The sequence below is a fragment of the Thunnus maccoyii genome, chromosome 3 (genome assembly GCF_910596095.1).
Source record: "Thunnus maccoyii chromosome 3, fThuMac1.1, whole genome shotgun sequence".
NCBI classification, from domain to species: domain Eukaryota; kingdom Metazoa; phylum Chordata; class Actinopteri; order Scombriformes; family Scombridae; genus Thunnus; species Thunnus maccoyii.
The window spans coordinates 34,078,021-34,091,570 of NC_056535.1; the positions used below are offsets into that span (position 1 = coordinate 34,078,021).

Here is a 13,550-nt window from a genome sequence, read left to right on the forward strand (position 1 = left end):
ACACAGTAGAGTTGAAACGTCGGTTTTACATTAATCAGTCTTTTCTCACCTGAGATTAATGAGATTATTGATAGCTGGTATGACAACAATCTGAGATTAATGAGATTATTGTTAAATGAGTTGATGTTTTCATGCAGAAGCATCATTCGTTTGTCTAAAAGGGGCTTTTTGGGGAGAAGAAAACAGGGATGTCTATTATTTATTAGAATATCTTTTCATATTGGGTTGTTTTTGAGTAAACTCATCTCCTCCTTTTGTCTTAGATTTAAAATGTGTAGTTTTACTTTGACTCCACATCTCTGGACTTCCTGCTCCGGTCGGTTTATTTGTGTGTAACTAGACTCAGCTGCTGGCCGCGCCCACAGTGTCTCAATTATTTACATGCAAACGTTCATGAAATAATAATAATTATAATAATAACGATAATAATACAAACGCTTTTACAGCGTGCAGCTTTTGCACATTTAGCATTTAGTAATGAAGTGAGATGGTAAAGAGCAGTGAGAGTTATTATTGGTGTTGAATGTATCTTGTTGATGTGCAGAGTTAAATAAAGACAGATGGTCTTTTCTTTGTATTCAGTCCAGTCAGTTGAATTAAAAGAATGAAGACAATTAGATAAATAAAGTCTGTATTTATTATTTCCTCACTGATGAAACCTTGAATGAAGTCAGAGTCTGTTTCCACAGAGTTTATACAAACCTGACAGCTGAACCTGAAGACTTCTCATATCATCCACCTTTTTGTTTTTTTCCCCCTCAACTTTATTGACAACAACCAAACATAAAAACAGTAACTCATAAATAAGTATGAAGCACAAAAAGAAGAGACAGAGTGTCAGTGAATTCAGTTATGACAATATAAAATAAAATGAATTAAAAAGAAACATTCTGTAGAGGGAATTATGCAAGAAGCTTTTTATATTCAATAAAAACAAAATAACACAGGAGGAAAACGAAATAAATAAATAAATAAATGTCTTTGTTGCTTTTTTTATTTTGCAGCTTGAGAAATATAATCAAGCTCAATGTCAAGTAGAAAAAAGATAAAGTTTGATTTTCTGTTGGTTCATTTCATTTTATGTATATGGAATTTGTCAAAAAATATAAATAGTTGAATCAAGAAGCTTTCTTCAAACATTAAAAACATTATTCAAAGTAAATTAAAATATAATAAAGCATGGCATGTTTGTCTAGATAGAAGTTTTATATATTTCAAAATATTTTATAATACATACAATGGAAAAATAAGTGAAAATTTGTTTAGATCACAGAAATCACAAGAATAATTCATACCCAGTTTAAACTTTTCCAGAAGGATCTTTACAGGATTTATTCTGGGTAAGATTTAAATGAAACCTCTTTCATTTTACTGATAATATAATATTTGTCTGATATTCTCCATCAGTCTTTTTTCCAATTCAAGTCACCATAAATAGAAGACCAGAACATTTGTACTGGGGGAAAATGATTCTCTACACAGCTATCCTGGATTTGTTTATTACTACATTAGTTTTTTTTAGGACGTCTAAATCACCAGTAAACATTTTCCTTCTCCAGTCTGATGACTGAGTTGTATCATCATGAGAGTTTTTCAGAACCAGTAAAGCAGCTTCTGGATTAGTATCAAACACCAGTAGGGGAGAACGGGGTAACATGAACCACTTTTTACATTTGATGATTTTACTGCAAAATAAAAGTGTATTTGTTTCAAATAATAGTTACTATATATACCTCAGGTTGTTGTGTATCCATGTAAATTAAAACAGGTTATCTAATTATTATGGTTTTAGAACAATGAGCCATCAAAAAAAAAGTTGGTCCTATAGCACAACTTACCCCAAAGTAGGGGTAAACTGAGCGCTTTAGTGCTACCATTACATACTGATATAAAAATGACACAAAATCAAACAATTTTGAGATAATTTGGAACTTTATTAATGCCATCAATTTAACAAAACTCATCATACTGTTAAGTAAAGCCATATGTTTGTGTCTTGTTGTTCAACATGTTACCTCAACATTTTCAGTAAAGATTTTCCTTTAATTTGTCACCCGTCTGTATGTACAGCAGGTTTGTGTGTAGCTTAAACTTAACATTAGTCAACAATCAGGTATTTATTCATCATCACTGTAACACTTGTAACAGGGATCAAACAAAAGCAGTGTCTCTAGTCTCTAGAGTATCAGAATATGATTTTTGGGGGTAAATTGAGTCAATGGCTCAATTTACCCCCAACATCACTGGCACATACAGAATAATTATATATTAAAGCTTTAAGTCACCATAATGATTGAAATGTCTTATTGCAGATATAACAGAGTATATAGATGAGCTCATTCAAAAGGCCACAGTATATACAACATGAGGAGAAATGAGCTGATCAATCTACACATACTTCACTCTTTGAAAAAACATCACGACTTGTCTTTGTAATACAGAATTCTCATTGACAACATTATCAATACATTTTAAGAAAGGAAGACTACATCTTAACAGAATGATGAAGTAATTCATACATTTCACACAGGTCAGATATAATTTTACAAAAGTAAAAAAAAACAAGTAAGAAAAAACCCATTACACCTTTCAGCTTTATAATTCAAGTTTTTGATGGTGATTTAAGGCACAACATGGTCAACCTGAAAGTAACAATATATAGATTTTAATCTAAACCTGAGAGCAAGAGATCTGCTGGTCCAACAGGTCACCTGATAACCTTGGTTAGTTTTTTTTGTTCAAAGCTTTGAAACTTAACATTTTTATTTTATACAATCAAGATCATATTTTAAATAACTAATTAAAACAAATTTTTATCAAAGTGCCATCAGGTCTCTTTTTAAGTTTTATCTCATTATTTATTTTTCAGTCTGTTTCACTGAGTTTCTATGAAGCTTAATTCATCTCATTCATTTAGTTGCTGTAATGTCTTTAACGACAGTCCAGTGGAAAGTTTAATTCTGAAGTGAAAATACAAAACCATAAAAGCAACAGTTTATAAAACTGAACAGTGACTTATGTTGAGCTACAGCACTGTAATACTTTCACCTGAACAATCTAATGTAATCCAGTACAACAGCTCTGTATAAATTCTACTTTAATGAAGTTTATACATTTTCAGTGTTTGTTGTCAGAAAGGTGATAATTCTACTTTATGTTTATCATTGAGGTTGTTGTGGTTGGAGGTGAACTGGACACCTGAAGTGTTTCTAATATTTTGTCCACTGCATTAACAAACATGAGGGAGGCAAAATATTAGAAACACTTTTCAATATAATTGACTCCAGTTCACCACCACCCACCACCAACTCAATGATAAACATAAAGTAGAATTATCACCTTTCTGACAACAAAACTTCATAAAGTAGAATTTATTACAGAGCTGTTGTATTAGATTAGATCAGATTGTTCAGATGTTTTTAATAAAGTGCTCAGTGATGATTCAGTCATTTAGGAGGCTGAAGGTTGTTCAGCTGCATGATGCTGAAAGAACAACAACTGACCATTATATGTTTCATAAAGGTCTCCTAAAAGTCTGTAGAATGTATATTTACATAGTGTTGAGACAGACCTGTGCACTCACAGACAGAGGAAACTTTACACCAGATGTAAAGTCATCAAACAGTTAGATTTAGTGGCTCCTTTGAAGAACTGCTATAGGACCGATTTCTCTGAGAACCTACAGAAAGAAAACAAAAGTATAAATTACATAAAGTCTGTTCTATATTATGATGATCCATCCAAATAGATTTAATATTTTTACTGTCTCGAAAGTCTGTTTTCAAACAGTTCACAGTGAACATTGATAAGTTTGACTGAATGGTTTCAGTTTGCTCATGAATTCAGTTTGACAGGTGACTCTTAATGTACCTGTGATCTTCATCAGGAAGGACGTGTCCATTACTGTCCTGCCAGAGTGATTGAGGAGTAACATTTGGAACTTCAAAGGACATCAGCTTCAATTCCTTTGTTTCATCAACTATCATGACAGATGACTTTGTAGCTGCAGCTGTGAACAAAGTATAAAACAATAACTTGTAAAGAACAATTACAGGATCAGACATGACATGTTAACTGTTGTAAGATATAACAAGTGGCAGCATCCTGGTTAAGGTCTTTGATAGAATGGCTGTTGGTGTTGATGGTTGTTCTTGTTTAGAAATGTCGTATTGTAGTTTTATTGTTAATAAGTAGATTACGCTAAGCTAATGTTAGCTACTGCAGGCTGGGGGAACAAAAGCAGGGTGCAGCATTTTATACATTGTAAATATGATCTAGATGCATTGTAAATAGACCAGAAGTTATACCAACAGCTAATAGATGAACAGGTGATACGCTGATTGCTACGGCCACCAACACCACGTGACCCAAATTACCGTATGTGACCAAAAACGTGTTCAACAACAACACAGACTATACCTATGATCATAATTCAGAGGAAAAACAGAGAAACAGTGAAATAGAAAAGCACATCAGCCTTAACTACACATCTCAGGAATGTTTGATAGAACATATTTCAAACAAGTTTCAACTAAATATTTGTTAATGCTCTAAGTTACACTGAGGTCGACCATCAAACACGTCCTCATCCTCTCTGCTCTACACCTCTTTAACACGAACACTGTTCACTATTCACTATTGTTCCCCAATCAATCAATGACACCGTTCATTTGTTTCTATAATATTAACAGAATGAACAAAAGACAAGATTTCATGTTAGACTGCAACTTGTATCAGTTTGTATTGAAAGTTAAAACCAACAGAATGATTCATATCTGAGACGACTTCTGTTTAGACTCTGGACACGAGATCGTTCACAGTATCTGTCATGTTGATGCCTGCGTGATTATAGATATGTTGATAGAAAACATTATTTAAACTTACCTTTCTTGCAATGTTTTATGCGCTTTGCAACTTCAAACAGACCCAGAACTGCAGCAACAGTTAGAGCTCCAGCACACAATCCACCTACGAACATACCGGCTCCGTGGCTGGACTTGTCCCCCACCAGTTTCTCTGAAACAAACAAAAAACTGGTGTGACTCTCAGAACATAAATATCATGAATGAATACACTGAATATCATGTACAGCACATTGGTTATAAAACTTAAGGTGTCCATGAAAACTGAAATGACAACATTTGAACATTGAAAGTTATTTGCAGATTAAAACCACCAACAGGATCAATCTCACCTGGTAAAATGATCTCTGTGTTAACACAATAAATACTGTACTTGAGTTACGTTTATAAGCCTTTATTAAATAAACTTTCACCTCAACATTAGCACCAATAAAATCAATCAATAATGTCATGAAAATAGAATCAATTAATATAAAAATATAGTTTGACTTCCAAAGTGTCCATTGTTATGTTGGAGGTAGATTATTTCCATCTCTGATCAACTTGTGTTCTTCTGACTGACTGAATACAAACCAAAACATAATGCAGGTTAAATGAAAAACAAAGAGCAACAAAACATTTGGGATTGTTTTGCTTCGTCTATGACATCATTTTTATTGGCAGGTGAGATGTGACCATCTTCCACCTGAACCTTTGCTGAATGTGATGATGTCAGTTATCACGACACCAAATACTGCAACTTCCTGGAGGGACTAACATGTTCAGATCCTCTACAGAGGTCTAGACTACATTTACATTATTACACAACTTACTGTGAAATGACAAAATGTTTGGTTTTAGATCTACTGTATATAACATCATCTACTGTACTAAAGAAATGTTGAAATAATAACTGAATAAGTGATTAGTTGACTATCATAATTAATGGCTAGAAGGTCGTCGGTGTCTGTCGGGGCACAAACACTAACTCCAGTTCTTTGTTATTTCCTCCAGACTCTCTCACTCTCCCTCTTATCTCTGCACATTACTGAAGTGGAGTCACAGAGCTTCAGTGTAAGTGTGAAGTTTTCACTCAGTTTAAAATGTTTTCAACTTGCTTTGAGTTCATTCACTTTGTGTTCAGTCTGAGCACACATTGAAATTTATTCAGAACTAAAAACATGTTAATAATTAAAATTATTTGAATATTAAAATATGATTAAGAAGAAACTCACCATGGATATACACGTATGTCTCAGCATCAACCTGATGGTTGATTTTCTCCTGCGTAGCAACACAGCGATAGTTGTCGGTCTTGGTCACAGTAATGTTGAGGATGACGTCGTAGCGGCCTCCTCTTTCTGTCTCCTTTGGTTCTTCAGCATGAAGGATGTTTCCATCACTGTCCTGCCAGTGTAATTTAGGTTTTGGAAAAGCACCTCGAACTTCACACTGCAGCAGCGCCCAGTACTGTGTTTGATTAAGTGTCTTGACGTATGGCTTTGTAGCTGCACCTGTGAACAAAGTATAAAACAATAACTTGTAAAGAACAATTACAGGATCAGACATGAACTGTAATACTGGGATGTTTTGTTCAACCTGTCAACAAGTTTCAACTCAAGAAAACAAACAGTATTTCTGACTCATATCATGACAGATGCCCTGTTCACACCTGGCATTAACATGCGTCCTGAGTAACCACTTGTGATTGGATCTCACTTCCCCGCTCTATATGCAAATAAGGGAGGGTAAATGGCTGCGTTCAACTTGTTTCATAACAGGATAAATAATACAATGCATTGTGCCCCTCATGAAAATGAAATGCTCGTCCTATTGATTTGCGATCTCCTGGCAGTTGAGTCTTTCCATTCAGAGACGCTGTGCGCATTTATGCAAAAGGCAAAGCAGCATAACTTCATTGATTATTTAAATCTCCGACACGCCAACAGGATCAGTCAAGATCTAATGTTAATTAATGTTCTGTGTTGTTCTACACATCCAACAGGTCAGCTGTTAGACACACAGTCCAGGTTCATACTGTTTGGAGTAAAGCAGCCGCAAAACTAAAAACTGTAGTTATCAACTTGACAGGACAGAAGAAACTGTTCAGCAACATTCAGCTGAATTTTTTTTTTTTTGTAGACAGACAAGAAAAAAACAAGTTATTTTCTGGTTTTGGTTTAATTTCTATTCTGATTGCTGATTTGAGGATGAAAACTGGTTAGGGGAACAGGGAAAAAAACACAGAGGTGGATTACGTTCTTTTATTTCACATGAAAAATGGAAAAACAAAATAATGCCTTTCTTTATCCTGATATCAAACAAGTTGAACACAAGAGGCAGCAATTCAATTCCTGCACCTAGTCTGCCGGAAATGGTAACGGCTTTGTGTTGAGTCTCATAAACAGTTTGGTGAGCAGCTCTAAAAATAATTTAACTTTTGTCACAAAAGGCTGACGTACATTATAAATCCTGACAGTGCTCTACAGTAAAAAGCAGATCAGAAGAAACCAGTGGTGAGTCGTGATATTGATGTCAGTGACCTCTACATCTGCAGTGTGAGCTACAACTTTGTCATGTTAGAGCCGAGTATCATTCAAGAATATTGACAGAACATCACTATAATACAAGTATCAGAACAAGCCGACACAATAACCTCTTACACTCAGATGAAACATCAGTGAAGCAAAAACACTTCAGGTGGCTACAGGTATAAACAGTTTCATTACAACCGTTTCTATGGAAACAGTCAGATGTTAACAGCAAAGGAGTTTGGAGCCATGTATAATGTTTCTGTTTGAAGCAGTGATATAGTCTATGGAGGCTGGGCTGGACATTCCCAACAACTTCTGATGGCTGATAAATGTTGCAGATATAGAGATCAATGACATCAAAATAAAGACTTCCCACTGATTTCTCCTTATCTGTATTTTAGGACAGAGCACTGTAGATTTAATAGATATCTGATCAATTATGAGATTATGAGATATTATTGATCATCAGGGAGTTCAACTTCTGCATAGGACCAACTGTGTATATCAGAAACTGTGTACTATTACTACTGTGGAAGGTAAATGATCAACTAAACCTGGAGTTACTGAGGCCTGAGGGGGCGGAGTTATAGCTCACAAACTGCAGATATTGACATCAGTGACATCACTCACCTCTGATTTTTCCTGATATGTCTTTAAAAGTAGACTTACGTTCTGGAAAAAAAAAGAAAAATGTTCTACATTAATTTATGCACAGTGCAATAATATATATATTATGAACTTGCTATTTGTTGTTATCCTTGTAAATATTTTTAATCTAAAATGAAACGGAGGAAAAAGCAACATCAACATTAAAGGTTCAACATTTTAGGAAATATGTTGAGGCTTCCCTGAGATATTTCATAGTGGAGGCGTCCAGCTCACTTTAAATAAATGTTGAAACCATCACAGAGTAACATATGGGCTCAGCAGGTGGAACTGATTAGGCAGCACTATTAACCACTTTCTGGGGGAAACCCTGGAAACCTTTAGCAACAACGTTAGCAACAAATAATATGAAACATTTGAAAAAAAACGCTACCAATGAAGTGAACAGAGCAGGTTGAAGCCCTGGGTTTTGACTTGCAGGCAGCATTTCTATATATGTTAACCTCAAGTTTTGGAACCTCATAACAGTATATAAATAGCAGAAAATCACAAAAGGCATAATATGTCATCTTTAATAGTTTTATGAAAGCACTCACCACCAACAACAAGCTTGATTTGGAATAGTTGACTTGGCTGAAGATGTGGAAAAAAACAGGTGTAGACTCCACTGTCCTCCATCCTTGTATTTCGGATAATGATGGAGGCGTTGCCGGACTTCAGTTCTTCTGGAAAATGTGAGACTCGTCCTTCGAACTGCTCATCTTGACCTGAACGTCCGTCATTGTAATGTTTGCCTGCTTCATAGAAGAACACCTCTTTCTGATGATCTTTCTTCCAGTCAAACACCTTTGATGTGATTCTCTCCTTGGTGCTGAGTGAACACGGTAAAATGGCGTCACTTCCTTCTGCTGCATTCACTTCAACAACACCTGGAGATGAAAGATGAAACATGTTTTAATTATTGTGTTTAAATAGAAAGTAATCAGGTTAATGAAGGAAACAGACGACACATTCACATGTCACCTCTGTATCTATGAAACTACAGTTTACAAGAACTTCAGTTAATATTCAGATTAATTTAAAGATATTTTTCATACTGACATAATTTAAGTATTTTTAAGCTTATAGTTTATCATATAAGAAACCTGATGTCACATGACACAGACACTTAAAGACCTGTTTGGGTTTGTTTTGGTTTTTGACAACTCTTTCAGACTGAGGGTTTAGTGGGTGCAAAATAGCAAAAGAGCAAACAATGTTTCTGTGGGATTCTGTTTATCTTTGAAAACCAGCTGAAATATTACCAGGACAACTCATATAGTTTTATACAGCTGGAACTTTATTATTTTGGATTCAATAAACATAAACTACCAGTAATCTTCTTACCTTACTGTACATATCGCTTGACTACTGCCTAGTCTATAAAGTCTATAAACTGCCAAATAATCAAGTTTCTCCATCAGGAATGTTTGTTTACCAGACTATTATTAATCCCTTCAACCTTCCCATTTATATTGAAGTTTGACTCATATTGATTATTGGATCCAGTTGATCCAGAACACTGCTGCTGAGTCCCAACAAAAATAGTTAAAACTGTTGATCACTGTTTCCCAAAACCCAAGATACAACCAAAGCTGTCTTGTTTTTTTTTCGACCAACAGTCCACAACCTAAAAATATTCTGTGTGGCAGGTGGCAGCGAGTGAAGAAGGGGAGGTGCACCAATTACTGAGGTTTGGCAGATATAAGGCTACCTGAAGGAGGAACGGGGGTTTTTGCAACTGTTGGTTCAGGCTGGTGGATTGAGGCAGGTGCACACCTCAATCCATGCTGGCATGCAGGGAAGGCGAGAGTACAGGAATGATTGACCTGCTTCGGCGGCTGGTAGTCACAACGAAAATAAATCGTCATACCAGGTAGGGGTGCACAAAAAAATCGATTCACATAAGAATCACGATTCTATCTCTGCCGATTTAGAAATTCCAAGAATCGATTCACATTTTTCAGTTTTGCCACGACGCTGTTTTCCATTTATTCCTGACATGAATTAGCTGCTAAATCCCATAGATGGCGCAATGACGCCAAGTGTGTGTGTGTGTCATGGAGAGGCCGCAAGCAATGGTGTACCTGACAGAAAAACATATACAACCTGGTCCATCGGCTATGAAGGAAATCATTTGGACATATTTTGGATTTTCTTATCTCGAAGGGAAGAAGGAGCTTAATGCTGTTATCAGGCGCTGCAACGCACTTCCGCAGGTTTGTGCCATTGTGGGCTTATTTATTTGTAACTGCTGTGAAAATAACGTTTTATTGATCTGATTCACCAGCTTCCTCACTAACGTTACCAGCGCTCCCTCTCCTCATTCACTCTCTAGCTCGCTTGACCACTGCCTCTCTCTCTCATCTTTTTGAAATGAGTCAGGAAGCCCTCAGCAAAGCCTAACTTTACTTTCAACGTTATCAAATGAAGAGAAATGTCCTCTCCTCTTCCTAGTAATGTTTTTGTCATATGGCAGGGTTCTCTAAAAGTGGATTCTGGTTCAACTTTCTCGCTGCGGCCCCTGCAGCCTAAACGCACAACAGGTCTGCTGCCAGCTGGTTATCTGAGGACGGGAACAAGAAATTAATTCTCTCTCGATGAAAAACGTAGTCTCCTTGAACCTTATGACAAACTGCCAAAAACGAACCAACAAGATGCAGCAGCGAAATAAACGTTTAAACAGCTGTTCTGTATTTTGAAACAGTCAATAAAGTTCAGTAAATAGTGAAGCTGCCCGTTTCATTACTTTATATTTATGTAGTAAATATACAAATATCAATCAGATGGTAATCTGCATGAGAAATTAAGAAAAAGAAACAAAATTGTTTAGCCTATAATAATCACTCGATAATAGTGATCAATGTTCTTGTTTGTACTTTGCAGCTAAATGTAGCAGGCAGCTATTGTTTGTTTGATTTTGTGAATTGAAGGAGGAATTTAAGTTATTTGAGGTTTTACACTTAGCACTTTATCTTTGCAATCATTTTTATTTTTGTATTAAGTATTCATTTGACCCTTTGTCTCAGGGCTGCTTTGGTTTCCTGTTGACTGACTGAACTAAAGGAACATAAATCTTACTCAGGTTGACATTGAGTAGCAAATGTTTACATTTGATTCAGTGTGATCTTTTTTATTTGAGACCTATAAAAGTGTCTTCTGCAGGCAAATGGAAAGAGTAACTCAAAACATCAGTCTAGAATCAAATCTATGAATGTATTGAATTATGAGAACTGATTTTGAATCGCAAATCGCTTTGAATCGATTGTGAATCAAATCGTGACCCCAAGAAATCGAATCGAGTCGAATTGTGAGATTTCCTGAATCGTGCACCCCAGTACCAGGTATTAAAGTTCAGTCATGTAGTTTGTCAAATTTAATCAGTGTGTAATTTAATATTTGTGCAATAAAGTGTTTTTAAGGTTGTTAATATTGTTTTTATCCTGCAGAGCATCAGTGGTCCACTAGCTGCTCTTGCCGTGGGATTGTTTTTATTATTTGTTTATTTGTTTTTTTGGGGTTTTCTTCTCTGTCTAATCCGTCCTGGCCAGTGAGCTGGTAGCGGGCAAAAAGATATGGGTATTGCTCTTGGGGCGGACTAGTTTTTAGTTCTTTTTTCCTTATTTTTTTTGTTGTTTTTAACGTCAGTCTGCCTGCTGTCCCCGCCACTACTCAGGTTGAATCCCGGTCAGGCAGTCAGGGCAGGCTTAAGGTGTGCTGCGTTTGTTAGTCGTTTGCAGTGAAGATAATCACATGTGCCAGTTTGAAGTGTGTTAACTCACCTAGTGTGTAGGACTTATTGATTGCAGTGTGCACTGGTGTGTTTAAGTGAAACTCAGTCCCTGCCCTGGTAGTGATAGCTGGGAAGTTAACTCCTTTTAATGTCACATCTTATGCTAGTGACTTGCAGTGGATGTTACATCAGTTTACTATCATAGAGGAGTCAAGAAAACAGAAAATATTGTTGTTTGAGAAGCTGGAACCAGAGAATCTCAGTATTGTTTCTTAAAAAAAATATTCAAAACGTGTAATCGCTTATAAAAAAATAGCTGTAGATCTAGTTGTGATCACTGCAGAGCTGCAACAATTAGTCCATAACTAAGATTTTGGACTGTAAGACAAAACAAGCATCTTGAAGACATCACATCCTGAATGTCTTTTTTTTTTAGTATTTTTTTTTTTTTACCATTTTATAAACTAAACAATTAAGGAGAAAATAATCAGCTAATGAAAATCATGTTGGTTGCAGCTCAACATCACTGCATTTGCAGTTTTAAAACACAGTTAACAGAGATGCAGAAAAAGAAAAAGTACTGAGTAACAGGCTGTAATACAGATACAAATAACATGACCAATAACTGTCAATAATGACTAAAAGTAATAACTAATTAACATTGATCGATAATTAATAAAAACTGAAATTTTAAAATGTAGCATTGAGTTGATTCATTTAATTAACTGAACTTGAGTAAACTCTATGAGAAATAATTCCTTTACTATTTGTCCCTGTTTTAGTTTCTTTTAGTTTTCTTTATACAGATGATTGTTTAGTAACTTTCTCTGTTCTTAGAGTCTTCTTGTCACCTTGTTGTGGAGAATCAGGTGTTACCTTTAATCTGTGCTAATTATTAGATCAGTTATTAGGATGTGTCGCTGCCTCCACATCATGTTCATACTGATCTGATGCCTGTTCATAGTAAGACACAGTTAGTTAGCCTGTTAACATGTTAGCCTGTAGACAGTTGTTATACGAGTGGCGTAGTCTCTTTAAGAAATAGTCCAGTGCATAGGAAGTGCGCATGAGGCATGTGTGTGGTGCGAGCGGGTGTGACTGTGTTAGCGGCGACCGGAGCAGTAAGAGGGTTAAGTTAGCAGTTAGCTGTGACAGTAGTAGTACAGTGTATGTGCAGTTTGAGCTGTTCTGACAGAATAAATGCTGCAACTCCTCAAGATTGAAGCTGAGTTCCCGTTTCTTGCTTGCTACCTGTTGATAAAGTGGAGGGAGTTAACCCCGAAGTTAGCGGTGACTTCGGCCCTGTAGTAAACAAGTCTCCCCTGTGCTTCCCGACCACGGTCTGGACGCTGAAGCAGGAAAGGTTAACACAGTGGACACAGTACTGGCTAACCTGTTAGCTTGTTAGCCTGTAGACGGTGGACCCAGTACTAGTTAGCCTGTTAGCTTGTTATCCTGTAGACGGTGGCCCCAGTACTAGATAACCTGTTAGCTCTTGCTAGCCTGTAGGTACTTTCTGCTAAATGATGTAGTGAACGTCACTTTCTTACCGTTTTCGTGTCCAAGTATTATTCCAAACAAAGTCAGAAGACACGAGAGTAAAAGCTCCACAGATGTTAGCTTCATGTTCAGACACGACAGTATTGTCCGTCTGTTCTTCACTGTGATGCTGTTAGATGAAGCTGTGGAGCAGCTAACTTCAGGTTAGTTCAGATGTTAGAAGTTAAATGTGACAAATAAAATAACAGTTTAAAAGCTCTTTAACACACCAGATGTTACCAATGTATGTTAGAACAC

General features: G+C 36.2%; 1 protein-coding gene across 2 annotated transcripts; it reads right to left on the reverse strand.

Moving 5' to 3' along the window:
- Positions 1-3,365: 3,365 nt before the first annotated feature.
- On the reverse strand, positions 3,366-13,550 carry LOC121894145 (butyrophilin subfamily 2 member A2-like). 2 transcript variants are annotated; one of them, XM_042406528.1, is made up of 7 exons: positions 13,304-13,550; positions 8,578-8,910; positions 8,006-8,047; positions 6,077-6,355; positions 4,885-5,016; positions 3,871-4,009; positions 3,366-3,679 (listed from the first exon to the last, which is right to left on the reverse strand). In XM_042406528.1, the coding sequence occupies exons 1-7, from the start codon at positions 13,377-13,379 to the stop codon at positions 3,655-3,657; spliced, it is 1,026 nt and encodes a 341-aa protein (XP_042262462.1). In that variant the 5' UTR covers positions 13,380-13,550; the 3' UTR covers positions 3,366-3,654. The 2 variants fall into 2 exon arrangements, with proteins under 2 accessions (XP_042262462.1, XP_042262463.1); XM_042406529.1 differs by lacking the exon at positions 8,006-8,047.